The sequence below is a fragment of the Eulemur rufifrons genome, chromosome 2, assembly GCF_041146395.1.
Source record: "Eulemur rufifrons isolate Redbay chromosome 2, OSU_ERuf_1, whole genome shotgun sequence".
Classification (NCBI taxonomy): domain Eukaryota; kingdom Metazoa; phylum Chordata; class Mammalia; order Primates; family Lemuridae; genus Eulemur; species Eulemur rufifrons.
Window position 1 is genome coordinate 43,447,859 of NC_090984.1, and position 21,560 is coordinate 43,469,418.

The 21,560-nt window shown below is 32.6% G+C and overlaps 2 protein-coding genes across 2 annotated transcripts in view; one reads left to right on the forward strand and one right to left on the reverse strand.

Annotated features, from left to right (window-relative positions):
* FAM227B (family with sequence similarity 227 member B) overlaps nucleotides 1-21,560 on the forward strand; it is a 182,676-nt gene that overhangs the window by 51,415 nt on the left and 109,701 nt on the right. The gene's annotated exons all lie outside the window — the stretch shown is intronic.
* The window catches only part of FGF7 (fibroblast growth factor 7), a 61,819-nt gene continuing 44,545 nt past the window's right edge, over nucleotides 4,287-21,560 (reverse strand). Inside the window, exons 2-3 of the mRNA XM_069460135.1 lie at nucleotides 6,812-6,915; nucleotides 4,287-5,715 (exon numbers count right to left, since the gene is read on the reverse strand). Of these exons, the coding sequence (XP_069316236.1) occupies nucleotides 5,521-5,715; nucleotides 6,812-6,915 (299 nt within the window). The 3' untranslated portion in view covers nucleotides 4,287-5,520. The remainder of the gene's footprint in view (nucleotides 5,716-6,811; nucleotides 6,916-21,560) is intronic.

Genomic DNA, 21,560 nt, shown 5'->3' on the forward strand with positions numbered 1-21,560 from the left:
AATAAATGGGACATCATCAAATTAAAAAGCTTCTGCACAGACAAGGAAACTATCATGAGAGCAAACAGACAACCTACAGGATGGAAGAAAATAGTCGCATGTTACACATCCAATAAAGGGCTGGTAACTAGAGTCCATATAGAATTCAGGAAAATCAGCAAGAAAAAAATCAACCCTATCAAAAAGTGATCAAAGGACATGAACAGAAACTTTTCAAAAGAGGACAGACTCTTTTTAGGTCTTATCTTTAGATTATTTTGGGCAACTTGTGACTTATTGCCCCCACTGTTAAGAACAAAACTCTCTATAGCCCAAAGGATTTTCAACTAACATCCATGAACTTATTCTCTTGAGGTAGAACAGTTAAGGGGAGGATCATCTCCATTTTGAGTCTGAAAGCAGAGTAATTTCCTTCATATGGAGGCAAAGTGATATTGTTAGTCTTCCAGCTACATTAGGAGTTGTACAGAGGCTCAGTTTGGGCCAATAGGAAGTACAGACTATAGTTCAAACCTTTTCTTAATTATCCTGGGTAGGAATGGACCATACAGTATCCCTCAGGGAAGAATTAAGAATGTTTCCACAGAGACTATATTTACTTCATCTCTTTCTCTGCTGAATGGCTCACCACTGAAAGCCATTAACGACTCTTACCTAGGGCCTGTAGAATCCCAGTTTATGGCAGGGGCTTTAAAAACATCTAGTGTATGACTTGGATTAGGCAGCCTTTAAATGGCCTCCAGTGATCCCCAGCCTCCAGTATTTATGCCCTTGTGTAATACCCTCCCCATAAGTGTAGGCAGAAGTGACATCACTTTTAAAACTAGGTTATTCATAACCTAAACTTTTGTACCCCCACAATATGCTGAAATAATAATAAAAAAATAAAAATAAACTAGGTTATTAAAAAATACTACAGCTTCCATTTTGGGCACTTTCTTTCATTCTCTCTGATTCCTTGCTCTGTGGGAAACAAACTGTCATGTTGCAAGCAGTAATATGGAGAGGCCCATGTGGTGAGGAAGTGATGTGTCCAGCCAACACCAGGACCTGAAGACCTAAGATGGATCCCTCTATGAGTTGAGTGTTATGATAGATGACTGCAACCCTGGTCAACACCTTGATTGTAGCTTCATGAGGCATTCTGACCGGAGACACCTAGCTTAACCATGCCTAGGTTCCTGAGCCACATAAACTATGAGATAAAATATATTTGTTGTATTAAGCCATTAAGTTTTAATTTGTTACACAACCATAGATAACTAATACATGGCAGGATTCATCAAGAGAAGGATTTGTCATCTTTAAGCTAATTGTTATTATTCATGATCTCACATTTCAATTATTAGGATATAAGTACCAATGATGTGAAAGAAAATAATTTCGTATAGGCTCTCATAAATTCAATGATGGGTATTTGAAAAATGAAACCACATAATAATCAGGAAGTAAAAGGAAAACATAGTGGCATCTTCCTAGGTGAGAATAAATTCCTAGTTCCCTGAAAAGTATAGTTTGAGAAGAGTAGAATCAAGGATTATTGGGAAGAGACTAGTACTACTACTTCTTGCTTCCTGTCAGATCTCTTCAACTCAAGAGAAAGTAAATTTTCTCGATAAACCATTCAAAGTTGGAGGATAGGTGGGAGCATATGTGGGCCTGAAGAAACAAGTCATTTTCATTGAAAGTAGCAACTTTTTTGAATAAATATTGCATAGAAGTGAAATAAAGAGTAACTGACAACAATGCTGAAGCAATTAGACATGAAGTTTTAATGAACTATTATCATATTAAGATACACAGTAGGAACTCAAACCAGAGAGCTCAATTAATAGATCTTTTCCAAAACTCTGTTTTAGGGTGATCATAGAAATGGTCAAGGCTGATAATCATCTGGTACCCACAAGTTAGTCATAGAGGCCCACATTCATTCTGGTAGATCAGTGCTATATTCTGATTGGCCAGTATCCACCCATATTGGCTGTTAAATATATGTAGCATCACTCCTGTACATGGTGAACTTAGTTTATGTTTTGGTTTTCTTTAGCTGTGTGTTATTTATGTGTAAAGTTGGACTATGGGGGTAGAGGAATTCTTGTGTCTTATTCATGCCTAAGTGGCAATGGGATAAGGGTGTAAATGAAGCCACATGATAAATCTTATAAGTCAGTCTAAAGCACCAATTTTGCTCCCTGGTGTTAATTGGAGATATTTTCATATTAAAGCAAACATAAATGTGTTATAGAGTAAAATGCAAAAATCACATGAATTTTAAGATAAAGGAAGTTTTCAAGAAATTTACTGTCTTTGGTGGGCTACCTCTGCATTGTTCCCTAGACTCTTATTCTATACCTTTATTATTATAGGTATTTCAGTAGAAAATTATAAGGGGTACCACTTTAGGGTTCTTGTTGTTATAGAATTGCTTTTACTGTGTAAGCTGGGTCCTCTGGTCCATCTTTATGTTCTTTGGCACTCTAGAGAACCAGAAGAGCAAACTCTAAGTAACAGAAATTCTAAGAATTCATCTCCAGCATCTTCCTTCTCTTCTATCATTTAATTGAATTTGCAGACAACTCAAAGGCTGATGATTTATATTATGGATTATCTATGCTAAAATGTTTTAGTTCACTTATTGTATTGAAACCATCTTTTGTATTACTCTTATAACATTTCATGTTCTTTTATTTAATGTTTTCCTTCCTAATTGTTTGAAACCCATGTATTTAATTTTCTCTTTCAAAGAGCATTTTAGAAAAGATTACTGTGTTTATATGGATATTTTGCATAATACTTTCCATTCATAAATAAAGGGGTATATGTAAATGTAGAATAGGAATCAGAACTGGAAATCGCATCATTTCTTTTCTCCTTTTGAGTCAAATCATTGTAGCATAGATTAATCATTTGGTGTGAAGTGAATTGCCAAAACATGGTCATATTTGCGTGCAAATGTAAAGATCATATCTCAATAAAAATAAAAACAAACAAACAAAAACAGGAGACCACTAGCCAATAATCCTAATAACCTAACGATAAGAAGCATATACTAAGTGACTTATACTTTTATGACAGTTCTGCACCTATCCATCCATATGGGTTTGGGTGTATTAAAATCTCAATTTCCTGGTCTACAAATGAGTAAGAGGGACAGAGGCCCCTTACAGTTTTAAGATTCTACAGTTCTAAGTGCATGTAACTAGAACAGATTTTATTTTCTAAAATTTGCATCATAAATGTAAAAAAAAGGATGAAAACAAAGAATTAAAAGTAAATGTTTCTAGAAAGATTTTGTAGACAACCTATACTATCAGGAATGGATTCATTACTAAATATTGGTTTTGCCTAATTTGGCATTGCTGTGTAATTTGATGGTAATGATAACTTCACAGATACAAGTATTTGGTCCTAACATAGCTTGTATCCTGTATGTATGTACACTATTTCTGTTTTAAATTCTGTATAATCATGTTTCACTCTAACTCTTTAAAGTATGATTAGTTTCACTATGACTTTTCTTTTATGCTTAAACATTGAATGAATTCACATAAAAAATTGATTATAGACAGACACTCTGCTGGGCACTGAGGAAAGAAATGTGCAAAACGTTAAGTACTCCTCTGTGCTCTATATGCTCACAAGACTCCAGTCATAGAAGCCTAATCCAGGAACCTAGGCTAGTAAGGTCCTTGAATCAGATTATAGTTCAGGGTATCATTCATGCTATCTCCCAAGAGCATATTTGAGGAAAGGCAATTCTTTCTAACTTCCTGCAGCCTGGTCATGTAGGTGAAGCACAAGAAAATAAAATGAATCTGTTGTTTCTGTTGACCTAGATATTTCATATAATTATTACCTGTAAATGTATTACCAAATAGTATTTATGTAAAGGGACTTGAATGACAAATAATTTGAAATTAAAACCACAATGATTAGCATACCAACAGTTTAATTTAAATGAATGTTGTCTTCCATTGGTGAACATACAAAATGCTACCAAGATCTGCTGCCAATGGAAGAATTTTGAAATAGGAATTAATCTTTCTAAAAATTCATTATCTTTAGCCTGCCCTCAAGCATTCATGATATTCAGGGTCCCCTTTCCCTAAGTATATCCTGTATTTGGGGCATTGTGCTTTTGCCATCTAACAGGAAAACAACTTTCAATGCCGCTACCATTTCTAGAGATTAGAAAATTGCTAAATTTATATATACATAGTTTTTAAATATGATACTTTTCTGTTCATACACTCAACTATTTTCTTATTTTAAAATCCTATAAATTCTTTTATTTATAATGATTTAACTTATATAATTCAATTGGCAAGAGTGTGTGGCAAAACATTTTTCACATATTTTTACTGTTCCCTGGGAGACATCTATTGTAAGCATTGCTGCAGGCTGTCATTTTTGTCTGCCTTCCAGAATTTGCTGGTCCAAGTGCTGAGTACTAGACTTGGTATCAGTCGTAAGGGGGAGGGGAAACTTGCAGTTGAGCCAGTTTTGTTATCCCTTTAAAATTAAAAGCATATGAAACAGATACAGCTTATTAAGGTTTTTTTTTATAAATAACATAAACTTAAATAACAAAACAATAAAGTTCAAATACAACTTAAAATAGAGTTTAATGCTGTAACCACAAGAAAAAAAGCATGATTATTTATGGAAAGAGCATTATTCAAAGCCATATTCCCAAATATGAATTATATAAAGGATAGATTATGTTACTTGAAAAAAAACTTGAGGATTTATGAATTTTACTTTTAGGGATTATAAAATGTTATTTTGTGGCAAGTGAGATGAAGTACAGTATTATCGACATTATTGCTATTTTATATACAAGATTTTTGAAAATATCCCCTTTCAATTTGAGCAGCATTAGGAACTTTGTTCTTGTAACAAGATAGGTTACAAGCATGTTCTAATCGTATACTTCTGTAAAAAACCTGTTTGACTCAATTTCATAATAGAATTTTTGAGAATATTCTTTTTATTCTGATTAGAGTTTAAGTGGCTTATAATTTTTTCTCTAGAAAGCATTTTAAATGCTGCTCATCTTCCATAGTTAATGTTGGTTTGATTATCTGACAAATCATTCCAGCAGCCTTTAGGTCTGACATATCTTATATAATATCATCTGCATTATTATTATTATAGCAGCCATTTTATAAGCAGATAGGAATATTTAAATAATCATTATCAGATAATCAAATCTAGCATACTCTTAAGGGTAAATTAATTTAAGAAAAAAAACATTACTAACACCATGATTGTACAACCAGTTTTACAAGTTTTTACAACCTTTAGTTACTAAATCTGATTTTTGTGTAGACTTTTCAAATCTTTCTTTAATGCAGTGTCTTAAACAAAAATGCACAAGTCCAGCTTGATCAGTTTTTCAGTAGTTTTCCAGCCTTTCTTGGTTACTTAAAAAAGAAAAAGAAAAGAAAAGAAAGAAAGAAAACAGTCCACTTAAAGAAATCTCCCTGCTCGAACTGGTTTCTTATATACTGTATGCGATTAAGTTATTGCCATAGGAAGAAAGTGGGCTGTTTTTTGTTCTTTCTTCGTTTTTTTCCCTCTTACAGGAACTCCCTTTTGATTTAAGGCAACAAACATGTCTCCTCCATTGTGTGTCCATTTAGCTGATGCATATGTATTATAGTGGTTTTCCAGAATTAATTCTTTGAAGTTGCAATCTTCATTGCATTCTTTCTGTTAAAACAACAAACAAACAACATTATCCAAATGATTTTTAGAGGGGATGAATTAAATAAAAAGTAAGCAGGTAGTATTTGGCAGAATTGAAACATACAGGATTTTTTTAAACCTTAGGTCGAGTAGGCCTAATTCAGTTTATTATATATACTTATGTAATATATTTGAAAAAAAGGGCATCTTAAATTTAAAACAAAAAAAAGATAACATAATACACAGTTATGCAACATGGTTTCAAAAACGTAGCTTTTTAGCAGTGTCTACTGTTCTTTAGTATTCGGATCTATTTCCCCCTAATTAGTAAACCTCATTGGTCTTTCCAAGTCACTCATTCTCTGAGAAGCACTGGAAATTTAGTATAGTTAGAAGAGTTCTGCCTCCCTCAGGTGAGGGTCATATTTCACAACTTTTCTTCATTTACTACTACATTGCCTTCAATGGTAACAGAAAATAAAAAGTTAATTTATTTGTTTATCCATGCAACCATTCACTCATTCAATTAAACCTATATTATAACCTATAGTATTAAACCTATAATAATTAGCCTGTGCCAAGAATTATGCTGAGCTGTGGGAATACAAAAGAAAGTCAATTATACTTTATTATAGTGGGATGAACTGTTACATATTTTGCATTGTAATAAAGTGGGAACAATATGAATGCTTACAGTTCAAAGCTCATGATTGTGAGACTGATGTTGATAAATGAACTAACACTTCAGGACTTTTCTTCACAAGAATTTTCATGTCAGCAATGTGCAAATTGGGTGAACTTTAACAAAAAGAGCTTTAATACTGAAAAATGGAAAGTTTAGATTTTAAAAATCTAAAATGCACATGGAATTTTAGAGCTGGAAAGACACTTCAAGGTCATTTTATAGATGAAGAAACCAAAGTCCAGAGGGCTCAAGCAATTTGTCCAAGGTTGCACAGAAAAATATTTTTTCTTAATGCCAGAGCATAAAGTGTTTTAATGAAATCATTAAGCTATGCAGTTGGAGAGAAATTAATTCCATTTTTACTTTTCAGAAAAGCAAGATTTTTTGACAAAATTAACTTTGAAAAATTAAGTGTAAGCTATCAATTATTAATACCTTTGCATAGAGTTTTCCTTCCTTGTTCATTGCAAGATAGTATTCACTTTCCACCCCTTTGATTGCCACAATTCCAACGGCCACTGTCCTGATTTCCATGATATCTGCAAGGGACCACAGAAAGATATGTCAGTTATTCATTAAGGTTTGCTGATTATCCAGGAATGGCCATTTGTTCTTATTTCTGTTTCAACTGAAAGTTGTTATGATTATTAATGTGATTATTTACTCAGCCTGAGACCTGCTCCTCATAACACATATATACAAATATCAGAGTAGTCATTAAATATAGGAAATACAAACTGATGATTTTTTATTTTGTAGAAAAAGATATTGGTATTCAAAGAAATAGTTATATATTCAAATTAAGCTTTTTAATCCCTAGAATTACATTTCTAATTTACTATAATAGTAACAATAGTACCTGATGTTTATTGAACTCATACTATATGCCAAGGATTGTTCCAGTGCTCTTATGTATTAACTCACTTAGTCATCACTACAGACTATGAGGCAGGTACTCTTATTAGCCCCATTTTATAGATCAAGAAACTGAAACACAGTAATTTGCCCAAACTCTTGTACCTGGTAAGTGGCAGAACTGCAATTTTAACCCAGACATTTTGGCTCTTAATTATCATATAATACTATGAAAGTATATAATAAGCTAACATCTTTACTTTTCTATTTGGCTAAAGTTTATCTTAAAAATGTTTGCTAATGTAATAGGTCTTGAATATACTGAAAGTGAGTAAAATTCCAATTAAAGCAATTATAAGTGATGGTAAACAAAGCCTACTGCCTTAAAAAAGATTGTTTTAAATTGATAGTATGTTTTATTTAAATAAAATTATGAATCTTGTTCATATAATATTTTATAACTTTATACTTTTCTAATTAATTTTTAAATATTTGTTGAGCATTATATTGGGACAAAAAATAAGAAGGAAGCTAATTTAGATATATAAATATATTCATACATATTTCTAACAACTAATAAAGCTCTATACAATTGTTATTGTCCTGAAAAAAATCTTTGTTGACATTTTTTCACAAAATATGTACCTTCACAAGAATGTTAGCCTACTATTTTCTTTCATTATGTATGTCTTCCTTAAATACTGTATTTTAACGATACACTAAATACAGTAAAATCTCAAGAAATTTATTCAAATGATGTAGGGATTAAAAGTTTAGTTCATCTTTTATATAACTTGCTGTTAATTATACTCTCTATATGGAGGTGCAGCCCTGAGACATTGTCATACCTGTGCCTAATGCAATGCAAAGAAAATTCCAAGTGAAAATTATCTGTGTAAATTAGGTCTCCAAAAGCTGTTTTTCTAAAATATTCACTTAATTAAAAGAAAACTGATTTTTCCCCCATACCTTCACTTCATTCTCTTATTGTTCTTTTGGCTTCAGTTTTCTTATCTGGGTAATAAAATTGCTACACACGTCATTGAAATTGAATGTAACCTAGCTAATATTTGTCATTTGCCTCACATATACATTATGTACAGAATCTCTTTTCCCAATACACTGTATACTTCACACTACTCAGAGCTCATCCAGTTGGGAGTTTCATAGGTGCTCATCTAGAAATTTGGGTTTATGAGGAAAATGCAAAGGAATGGATAGTAATTTTTTTAAGTATTTATGAAGCATTGTCAGAATGCATAAAACTATACTATAATTTTTGGATACAAATTAAGAAAAATGGCCATGTTTTCTGAACTCGAGAAGTTAAAATCTAATGGAAACAGCAAACATATCTGTATATATATCTTAATTAAAAGAAAACAAAGCGTTTTGGAGAACATAGGCCTGAAGAGGCTACAGAAAATTTTAATAATTGCTTATAAGCACATGAGGGATTATGATGTTGATTCATACATTCAACAGATTCTCACTGAGAGCCAATTCTATGCCAGGCTCAATTCACCGACAAGTCCTGCCCTCTTTGAGCACTCTATCCGGTAACTAACTCTTCTTCGTTTTCATTAAAAGAAGCACAAAGGAAAATAATATACCATGCATCAGAATACTAATTGGTTAAATTTGTACTAATACAGTGAGGAATACTGAAGAAATTCATTGATTCAACAAATTTGCAATACCTCCAAAATTGAGTACATGTGTGTATTTAAGGACCTATGGAATAGTTTGTTTCTAAAGATCTTACCATTACAAAATTTTATGAATTCAATGTTTTCCTTTCCTTCAAGTCCTTTTACTCCTGCCTTTCCTCCCTTTATTCAATATTATATTTTCTTTTAGATGAAAAAGAGAATGCTGATGCACAGGCTTAGAGTATCTTTCATGCTCAGTTGTTTTAGGGAATGAAGTCTGTAATGTTTGCTGGCTTTTCTTTTACAGAAAAATTGTCCATAAAATATAACCGTTAAATAATAGAGTTATTGTTAATATGGTATGTGGACACTTTCCCTTTCAGGTTCAGTCATGACAATATGTCCATATTGCTCCATTCCCAGAGCCTTTCCTCTATTTCCTATCCATTGCCCACCATTTCTTCGTTGCACTTTAACACTCAATAGGTGATGAACATTGTTAATCTTGTACCTTCACATATTAGGGTTAAGGATACCAAAAGATTGTTGTAAAGATTCTGCCATTAATTGGGATGAGAATATATTTAAAAATGACTACATTCCTATTTTATTCATTTATTTATGCATGTAGGTATGTATTTATTTTCAGCATATTACTAGGTTCCTATATTCTTAATTGCTTGACATATTAAAAAAATTCTTTCACACTGGGAAATCAATGTATCTAAAAGTCAATTGTTTGGGACCGCATTAAGCAGTGTTGGCAAAATCAATACCATATATCAACATTGACTTTATAGTCTGTTTTGCTTTTTGTCCTATGTTCGTTTTTACTCAAGAAAACTCAAGAATGAAGAAATTAACATTATCACTCTTTGTTCAGGTGTAGAGTGGGAAGCAATGTTCCTTTCTATATGCGCAAATACCTATAGAAGTATTTATAAAGTAAACTTATGAAATTCTATCCTCCACAAGCCAGGGAGTTGCTCAGAAAGTATAACATAAAAATATATAATGTGTACATGTTAAGTTAGCTACCAGTATAGGTTAATTATACTTGGTCCTTTTGTCTACATTATATCTATTGCCTCATATAAGAAAAATATAAGAGCTTGTCTTTTTATTTTTTGCAGATCTCTATTTGTGTTTGAGAAGTTTATTCATATAAGTAGCACTCATAATAAATTTGTTCCCAAAGATATAAAGCATATTCAGTTAGTGTTTTCTCTTTCTACAGAAAAAGAAAGTGAGTAATACCCAGCAGTATATGCCAATTGCTAAAAATAACGGATGGAAAATAAAATCACTAGGAATTCAGAAGAAAGGAGTGTTATTTTAGGTGGTCAAGGCAGGATTTGAGGAATAGATAGAGCTTGACTTAGATCTGGAAGGATGGAAAGGATTGACATTGGTAGAAAAAATGGAAACATTTATGCTAATTGAGAAAGAAAAGTAGTAGTACAAAGATAGAAGCAGCGATCCAAAAGTCATGTTCAGAAGATTGAAACTAGAGCTGTATGTCTGGAATAGGAAGTGTAACAAATAATAAGAAAGAGTTAGGGCCAGACTGTTGAGGGTTTTGAATGCCAATTTAAGGAATTTGAACTTTTATTTACAGACAATGAAGAGTCATTAGAGGTTTGAAATTTGAAAACTGTCAGGATAGAAATGATATTTTAGGGAAATTAATTGGATGAGAAGAGTAGATAAGAGGAGAAAATGACTGGAACTGTGTAATCCCAGCTTTCTTCCTATGCTATTGTTATCACTTGGTGTTCATATTGACCTGTAAGGGGCTATTATTTTTATTTTTAAATAAGTTAATAAATACATGTATTCAAAATGCCTCAGTTTAAATTTCTAATGCAGTAAATTTCAGTAGTTATAACCCATATATACAAAAGCTCTTTGTTGCCCTCAATAATTTTTAAGAGTGTAAAGTAGTCCCAAGACTAAAAAGTTTGAAAACAGCTTTTCTAAATTAATTCCATTTCTCCTGGTCTCCTAAAGTTGCAATTTGACTGTATGTTGTAAATTGTACCCTTGTATTTATGGGATGAATATCTTTGGTTATCTTATACTCCTCTTTATATATGGGTTTATAAAGAGAAACTCCATAGCACATGCATACAGAAATGTTCAGTGTGCTCCAAAATGTCTGGAGAATTTCTTAATGATATTTTAAACTATCAAGTTGCAAATTATAATTAAATTATGTAAGTAAATATAGTAAACCATGCAAAACACTTATGTTTGATCAAGTTGTTTACTCATTTAATGTTAGTATGGCTTTAATTAAAGAATAAGACTAAGATACGTATTTGTGCTGCTATGATTTTTGCACACTGACACAATTATAAAGATAGCAAAGAATTTTTCTAAATAAGTGCAGTATTTTTGACATATTAAAATCCTGTATGTTTTTGATATATACTGCATGTTATTGCTCCAGTTATTAAATAATGTGTGTGTTTGCTATTGTAAATTCAAAAGTATTGCCTTTAAAGAACAATTGACTCTTGAGTCTACCTTCTGCCTCTCTGGGACATCTTCAGTCCCTCCTTTCCTTTCTCTTTCCAGGAGATTATAGGAATCCCCTTTCCAAATTTTTCTCTCAATCAGCGCTGTTTTAAGATCTTTATAGGCTCTAGGTACTGTTATTTCCTGATACCACTCTACACAGATCAGACACATTAAAATGCATCTATATTACATAATAGGCATAATATTTTATAATTATTTTAAAGTTTTATATAATTTTTCTTTTGAAATTACTTGACATAAAATAACTCATTGAATTTGCCCTTAGCTATAAATAAATTTTGGGCAAATATTTTACATTCTTTGCAATTCTTAGAAAGTGAAAAAATATTAACAAATTGTTTTCAAATGTTATGAAAAATCCTTAAATTTAATAAATAATGAAGCTAGCATAATGGTATATTTTATTTGTTAGATATTTGCTAACCTCTATTTTTATTTTATTTTCAAATTTTACTGCCAATATTTTCATTTTAAAATTTAAATATATTTGTATGCCCTTGAAATTTTTATAGGCTCTTTGGAAGGCTGAGGTGGGAGGATCACTTGAGCCCAGGAGTTCAAGATCAGCCTGGGAAACATAGTGAGAATCTGTCGCTACAAAAAATTAAAAAAAAAAATTAGCCAGGTGTGGTGGTGTGCACCTGCAATCCTGGCTATTCGGGAGGCTGAGGCAGGAGAATTGTTTGACCCAGGAGTTTGAGGCTGGAGTGAGCTATGATTACACCACTGCACTCCAGCCTGGGTGACAGAATGAGACTCTGTCTCTCAAAAAATAAATAAATAAAAATAAATGAATAAAATTATTTAACAATACTTATTGAGTGTTTATTGACAGACCCCATTCTAGGCACTAGGACTTTACTGATCTGGAGATTATCTAAAAGTGAACCGTTAATTTTCAAATATACCTCAATTTAAAAAAATTAAAGTAAATTTTGGAGTTAATTTTATGCTTCTTATTAACATATTTAACTCAGTGTCCTTTATACTTTTGGTTGTTAATCAACAGCCTGTTAAGGTTATAAATTCAACAGCATATGGCAATGGATGAACCTATTTATATAATAGTGAAAGTCATCAAAACTTTATTAAGTAATGAAAGCATGAGTTAAGTCATCAGCAAATTTATTTCATCTCTCTAATTGCTAGGTATCCATATTTGACATGTCTATGGAGGCACTCAAACCATTCTTTTCTAAAGTGAAAAAATATAAAATTGATTTTTTTTAAATATGGAAATTGAAAAAAGAATCCATTATGTCTTTAGTCAAATTAATTTCCCAAGTACTGTGGAAACCCCTGGGTGGTCCACATATAATTGCTTAAGAAATGGTGAGTTTTGATTCAGTCACCTCATTTCTGTTTATAAATTGGTAGGGAATAAATCATAAATAAATGATACATGAGTACATTAAAAATTATGGCACCTAACAAATTAGCTATTCCTTTCACTTATTAGTCATTGGCAAATTCGGGAGATGTCTTCATCTATAATGTCATGTAGCTCTTTCTCCATTTAGTATTTAACATTGAATTTATACTTTTTTATACCCATTTGAAATTATATGTTTTAATCCTGACCCTTTTCTTATGAGGAATACTGAGCTTTCTGTTCTTTTCTTGTCGTGTCTTTGGTCTTTAAGTCTTCAAGCTCATGATAGCACAATGTCATTTATTGTGACATTATTTCATTCAATCATATGCAGACATTTTTCTCCCCAGCTTCTTGAGCAAAGACTATTAATTGCTCCCCAATTTCTGTTCTCCTTTTCTTCCATAACAATAGAATGTTTGGCTGGTTGCACAAAATAAACATTACATTTTTCAGTCTCCTTCGAAGCTTAGTGTGGCCATGTGACCAAGTTCTAGCTGATATGATTTAAGTGAAATGTCCCATGGCAACTTACAGAAATCTTCCTAAGAAGTAGCCAGCAGAAGCCCTTTGTACCTACTTTTTCTTGTTATTCCATCCTCCTCCTTGAATTTGAATTCTACCTTGGATTATGAGAACAGGGTGATTGTGGAACAGTGAGCTAACTGAACCTAGAAACTCCCAGGTGTTTTTGTGGTTCAGAGTTGTCACTCCTCCAGATGTTTATAGTATGGAGAAATAAACTATTTTGTTTAAGCCAAACTGAATCTTAATACACCTCAATTTCATTCTCCTGGCAGATGCATTCTTCATAAAATATACATAGAAATCCAAGAGCCCATTTTTGCAGTTATTTTAAGCCAAAAAGACAAGTCCTATTTTCAACACTATTGTTAGTAGTTATGTGTTTACTTTCATAGTAAAGTCATCAGATTAAACTAGAATTCTCATGACTTTACAAGTTGACTTGGAACGTATTTGTTGTGTTTTTCCCTGTGTCCAAGATGGTCACCAATCATGTGTAATATAAGTTGTTTTTTTGACTAGATATGAAAATGAAAAGGCTTGAGATACTCTTTCCTATGCTACAGCTTGTTAGAGAGCTGTAAAGTCATGAGGTTAAACTAGAAGAAGAAAGGAAAACAACACCTGTGCTTTCATGTCTTTCGTTTTTCTTATTTAGAACTTCAGTGTCACTAGGGATCCTAAGTTTCTTCTGGTGCTGTCATTCATTCCTACATGTGTCAGCATTTAGTTAGCTTAATAAATCTTCACTAGCTGTCTTTTACATCTTGCTACATGTCAGAAAGACCACAGCCCTCCTAGTAAGCTGTGTCAAACCTGTGTTCAATTCCTAGCCAGGGAATTACCTAATTTCAGTTAGCTTTTCTGATTGCTTGTTACTGTTAAATAAATCATGAGATGCTGTTGCCATTCTTTCAAAAAGGCCAGATTCTTGATTATAATATCATAATTGTTCATTCGTGAATAAACAAGTTATTAGGCACTTAACTATTTTCGGTACTCTGCATTTCTGTTCTCTTTCTCCTTTGTATCAGCTTTTTCCATTTGCCATATTCTCATTGATGGTTTGGATTCCCTAACCTCTTTAGATTTCGTTTCTTCTTGCCTTCCTTTCTGAATTAGTTTTTCTACCCCTCTAAAAATACTTATCTTCTGTAACAAGCAGTAGCATAGAAAAGAATATCTTAAGCCTTTTCTTTTTCATATCTAGTCAAGGAAAACAGCTTATATTTATATTACACATAATTGACGACTGTCTCAGACACAAGGACAAACATAACAAATACGTTCCAAGTTAACGGCAGTGGTTCCCTTGGTGTCCTTACATCCTAGAATTTCTCCCAGCAAGCTGCTGAGTTTTTAGAAGCATTTCTTTTAATTATTTCTGGCTGATCTCTTTGTCACTACCTTTCTACTTTGTTAGTCTCCTAGGAAATGGTATATAATACTGGGATATACCACTTTAATGACAAACATGGCTTCTTTCAGCAAATATGATAGAACACAAATACTCAATATATACTTAACAGCAATGATCTAAATTAATTCTGTCACATTTACTCATTCCTCTTGCTATTCCAGGCCTAATGGATGTTGAAGCTAAGGCAAAAGGAGTTGGAAAAGTCAAAGATCATTTCAAACCCAGGTTATTTTGAGAATGAGCGTATGAGAAAAGTTAGGGGAATGCTATTTTTACCGAGGTAGGAGAGATAATGTGTTGGCGTTTTTATGAAGATGAGTTGGCAGTTTTATGTATCCTGTTCCTAAATTTGGCATAAGAAAGTCACTTTGTGATCTAAATCCACAATGAAAGTGTAGCTGCATTAGATATGGATTAACATCAATAGGATTGTTTATTAGCAATAAAAAAGAAATTTGCATAGCAGCAAAAATTTCAAAAGATATGACTTTTTAAAATATAGTGATATTGTTAGTGTTTTAATTTTTTTTTTTTTTTTTGATACAGAGTCTCACTCTGTTGCCCAGGCTAGAGTGAGTGCCGTGGCATCATCCTAGCTCACAGCAACCTCAAACTCCTGGACTCAAGCAATCCTCCTGCCTCAGCCTCCCAAGGAGCTGGGACTACAGGCATGTGCCACCATGCCCGGCTAATTTTTTCTATATATATTTTAGTTGGCCAGATAATTTCTTTCTATTTTTAGTAGAGACAGGGTCTCGCTCTTGCTCAGGCTGGTCTCGAACTCCTGACCTTGAGGGATCCTCCCTCCTCAGCCTCCCAGAGTCTAGGATTACAGGCGTGAGCCACCGCGCCCGGCCTTAATTTTTAAATATTTAATATTTACTCAATGTTCCCAGTGTTCCTAGTGTTAAAGAATTATCAACGATTAGATGGTTATATGAGGATGGTTTTATATTTGGATTTTCTGTTGTGTTCCATTGGTCTGTGTCCCTGCACTTGTGCCAATACCAAGCAGTTTTAATAACCACAGCATTGTAGTATAGTTTGAAGTCTGGCAAATTAATACCTCCCGTTTTGTTTTTATTGCTTAAAATTGCTTATCAAAAAGTCCCAAAACAATACATGTTGGCGTGGATGTGGAGAGATAGGAACACTCATACACTGCTGGTGGGACTGCAAACTAGTGCAACACCTGTGGAAAGCATTATGGAGATTCCTTAAATAGATTCAAATAGACCTACCGTTCCATCCAGCAATCCCATTATTGGGCATCTACCCAAAAGAGCAAAAGTCATTCTATAAAAAAGACACCTGTACCCGAATGTTTATAGCAGCACAATTCACAATTGCAAAGATGTGGAAACAACCCAAATGCCCATCAATTCATGAGTGGATTAGTAAAATATGGTATATGTATACCATGGAGTATTACTCAGCTATAAGAAATAACGGTGATATAGAATCCCTTTTATTCTCCTGGAGAGAATTGGAACTCATTCTATTAAGTGAAGTATCCCAAGAATGGAAAAATAAGCACCACATGTACTCACCAGCAAATTGGTTTCCTTGATCATCACCTAAGTGCACATTTGGGAATAACACCAACTGGGTATCGGACTGAGGTGGGGGTGAGGGGAGGGGATGGGTGTATAACTACATGATGAGTGCGATGCGCACTGTCTGGGGAATGGACAGGCTTGAATGTTCCGACTCAAGGGGATGGGGGTATACCTACATGATGAGTGTAATGCGTCCTCTCTGGGGAATGGACACTCTTGAAGCTCTGACTCGGGGGGATGGGTGGGACATGGGCAATATATATGACCTGAACTTTTGTACCCCCATAATAAGCTGAAATAAATAATATAAAAAATAAATAAATAAAAATAAAAATATGGAAAAAAATTTAAAAAAAAGAATTATCAGTAGGTATCAGTTGAAGTATACTCACATGTGATCTATTCCTGCTTCCCTCTTTAATCTACAATCTACAGGCACATTCTGGAATTTCAACATTTTCCATGCTATGATCACAATACTGAGATCTTCAAACGATAGAGCAAAATCAAAATGTCCCAGTTTGACTATGGTTGTATGCAGGGCTTAAATTTTACTAGAAAGAATTATATTAAGAAATATATTAAAGTATAATTACCATTTCTATGTAATGCCTTCCTGTGTTGAAAAGATGGAATCATTGAACTCTTACTGTGGAAGTGAGAATTAGTTTTATGTGGATATATAGTTCCTCAGTTCTCTTTCCTTATTATCATCTCTCATTTTGAGCTTGCTTATTATTATGACTTCCTAGAGTCATAAAACATTAGAAGATAATGGCAATATATTTCAGCTAGTAGCTTCTCAATTGCATTATTGCTATTATAAATCACTTTTAAAGGTATAGCTTAGTTGTGACCAATATCTTGATAATGAAGAATATTTCATTCACTGATGTCAGTAGTTGTTGCAAAGTAAGTCCTTGGCTACTTTTTGTCTGCCTCTTAGTAAAATCAGGGTATTTAAGTAGATAATTTATTGAATTTTTAATAATACTTAATAATGTAATTCATAAGTGACTGTTTTGGCCTTGACTACAAAAATAAAACTGTTTTTTCTGTTCTGACTTGAAGGAAGGAAATAAATATTGTTGTGCTATGAAATGATTTATTGGTCTGATATTTTAGAATAAAACTAATGCTTATAAATCATATATAATTTATTAGAATTAATATAAAATCTTTTGATGATTGTACTAATTTTAATGCTCCATAGCCTTTAAGAATTAAATTTAATTTTAAGAGTATCTATCTAAAAAGTAGCAGTTTTGTGTATAGACAGTACTAAGTGAAATGAATGATATATTTGTCTCTAACAAAGAAATGATTCTCTACAGCAAATATGTTTGAAAGCAGAGTAACATAAGTCTCACATCAACTATTGTAGAGAAATTGCTTATATGAAAATAAATGACTCAAGTTTCATTTTAAATTTATTTCAATATTACACTTTTAAGATGGTTTATGAGTCATTTATTTTCTTATAAAAAACTTAAGGTATTTCTATCATGAACCAAGTGAAAATTATCTAAGATATATTCATTTAAGAACATGGAGGAGTCAGTATTTTGTTTTAATGTGTCAACCGGAAACATAAGCAGGTGACCTTTAGTAATGTATGCATGTTATTAAAAATTGGCTCCCTCAAAAGTTACGGTGAAACAGATAGACAAACCCTAAATTATGAGCACTTAGGTTGAAATAAATTTATTCCCTCAGTTAAGCAGAGTGATTGCTTAACATGGAAGATAAATCTCTTTTGTCAGGCTAGTATTGGGTTAGGACTATTCGGTGGATATGCTGTGTGTTGTCTTTGCTACCTGGAGGGAATGATTCAGTGTTTGAGTTGAGAAAGAGCTAAGTTCATTCTCCCCACATTTCTTTATTGACTTTCACTTGGAGGCGGCAACACAAAGGAGTTTGTGGAGGTACCCAGCAGACTGGATACAAAACCTGCTTTCTTTTCCCATGAACCCTAGAATCCATTATTGTAAGATAACACAATGATACATATGGTTGATAATACTAATCTTGTCTTTGGATCACTTTACCCTAAGAAAGCATGCCCTGTAACTGTTAAATAACAGATCTAAGACAGAACCTTGGAACACACTAAAAGAAATTAGAAAACTAATCAAATCAAAGCCTGCAAGAAAGAAACACAAGTAGATAAATTATTACTGAAATGCAAAAAGTACAATTCCCATCAAATCAGCATGAAACTCAAAACAGTTCCACATGATTGTATAATTGCTGGTATCTAATATAACTGAAATGTTCTGCAACAAGAGAATTGATTCCACATTGTCATCATTATTGGGGAATAAATCAAATATAGTTCTTATCAATCCTATATCTATTTTATAATGATGTCAAAAAACATTTAAATGACTTGTCTGGTTAAGTAAAAAGAATTGTGTCATTCATTAAGGGATTTATTAAGAAAATAAAACAGAAAATCCTTAGAAAGTACATCAGCACGTGGTACAGTAATAGCAGCATTTTCTTTTGAAAGAATTTAAGTTGCAGCAGCTTATTTCAGCAGGGTTAGAATTATGCCAGAATTAGAAGCAAACTATTCATTTGTGCAATATATAGAGTAATATTTATCCAGTAGCACATTACTGAAGAATTTCATGGGAACATCATGGAACTGTATTGTACAGACTTATATTTCTATACTAATTTGCCGACTGTTTTTCTTACTATTTATGGCCTCTCTGGAACTCGAGGGGCCTAGTTTTCTTCTTTGAGCCAGGGAAAGTATGTCCCCTGAAACAAACAGCAGGAAATACTCTTTGTTTACTCTGTAGTCTCTGGAGGTTCTAAAATTTTATTTGGAAATAATTATTTCTCGGCAAATATAGACTGTTTACATTTGCTAAATATAAAACTATTAATACTTTACCGTGCTCTAAAAGTGATTCTGAAATTATCAGAATAGGTGTGGATAATCTTATCATATGTGAGATTTTTATGTGAAATGGAAATAACTGAAGCAATCTCTTCCCAACGTCTAGAAAATCTCTCATTTTCTGGCTTTTCCTAAAGTCTAAAATATCTTCAACAGGAAACCCAAATGATCAATACATAGGATTAGAGATTAGTTTCACAATACAAATATACCTGGGAGGGGTAACACATAGACATAAATTTAAATTGTGGTATAAATGATTATATCTTCTCTGAGAGCAGAATTTGATTGGGTTAGAATCAAGTGAGCACAAGGACAACATAAGTGAAACTGAAAGGGGAAAATGGTCACAAAGGGAAGAAGTTTTAGAAACTTCCGTTAACATTTTGCTTATATATAGCTCTAAGGGTCCAAGCATCTTGTTCTAAACTTCATCTAATTCAAAGAGACACCAGTTTAGAAGATAATCTACATATTCATGTCATCCCTCTATTTTAATTATTGACATGCCCTGTTAAACTTTGCTGTCCGATGGATATATAATGTAATCTTTCTTTTTTCCCTCTTTAACTTGTATTTAAATGTTCTGTCACCCACACAATAAGATAATTCTAAATATTAGTTTCAAATCATGCTAGTCATCAGCATTGAGAAATTAAAACATGATTAAAGTCATTTGCCCATTGGCTCTCTTAGGAATTTTTAAGTAGGCATTCTTTGGTAGCAGGCTAACCAATGAATTCTTATGCAGAGTAGTTAATATTTTTTCGTAGAAATGAAAGTGAAAGAAAAAAAGAAGAAATAAAAACATCTTGAGTTTACAGAGGAAGATACTTAAAATATTTAAAAAGGGTTAAAGATACCCCAAGATCTTTCCAGAAACTATTACATTTCCTCTCTTTCCATATTACAAATGTGTATCCAACAGTTCTATTCTGTTTCCATTGCCCTCACATTAGTCCAGGCCTTCATTATCTTACACATCAACTCTTATTATAGTTTCTTAACTAGGCCCCTACCTCCACCCTCTCTGACTTTGTATTAATATTTACCCTTTATGATTCACAAAACATATCTTATAAAGGTTACTCTTCTGCTCTAAAACTTCAAGTGATATAATCTATTATAAAGCAAAGCAAAAAAAAAAAAATCTCTTTTACTTACAATTCAAAGCCCTCCAAAATCTGACTCCAGCCTACATAATTTTCTCCCATTGTTCTTTTATAACTTACATGACGCTTTGGCTTTAAACACACCAATTTACTCATTTTCTTCCTCTTCCGTGTAAAATGCCAGGCACTTTCTTTGCACTGCCCACCAGTTCCCATAATTATGTAGAATTCTCCACTCCAGTATTTCCCAAACAATGCCTATGAACTGGTTACATAGAATCATGTTATAAACTCTAAAAAAAATATCAAATTGTCAGTTTCCATTCCTCAGAAAATCCAATCCAGTAGGTTGGAGGTGAAGTTTGGAAATTAGTATTTTAACAGCGTCTACTCACCCAAGTGACATTTTGCTTTCAAAGCTAAACTGAAATTCCAGTTTCTCTATAATGTTTTACATAGTTTTCTGATCTATTGTCATCTGTTTTATAATAAGAACATACTGCTATGCTATTAATTATATCCACCTCTATTGTTATTTACAATTTTTGTCTATTTTTTCATCTAAATTATAAACTATTTGGAAAGACTATATTATGTTTCTGTGAATCCCCAGTACTTGGTACAGGGATTTGTACTTAAGTGCTAAAGTAGACAGAATGATACATAAACCCCACACTAACTAGTGTGTCAGATTATAAATCAGCATGTGAAAGTTATTAATCATTTCAGGAGTAATGAATTAATCTTTAAATGATTAGTTTCCTAATCATACTAAATGCCCGAAGAACTAAAGTTAAAAGATCGATTAAGTATTTGCTAAATTTTCTTCTAATTTTCATTACATTTTGGGAGTTTATCTAATTAAATAAGCACAAAATTCCATGGTTAATTCAAACAATAGTTCATCTCACCTTGTATTTTATGATGCCAACTCAAAAAGGTTGAGAGAACTTCAAGCATCTGTGGTTTTCCTATCAATTATAGGTTTCTCTATTTTGATTTTGGCTAAACCTCTCTTGAACCTCTTTGTATTTTTAGCATGCAACACTTACATAGGTTACAACGTCCATATGTTTTTTTCTGTTTGCTATGTACTATAGCACATCTATTTATCTATCTTGCTGCTAGCACATTAAGAATGTAAGAAGTGCATAGTGGTTCTAATATCTCATGAGTTAACAACTCTCTGTTCTTCTTCTCCATATTGTTATGATTTTATAAACATTGATATAGT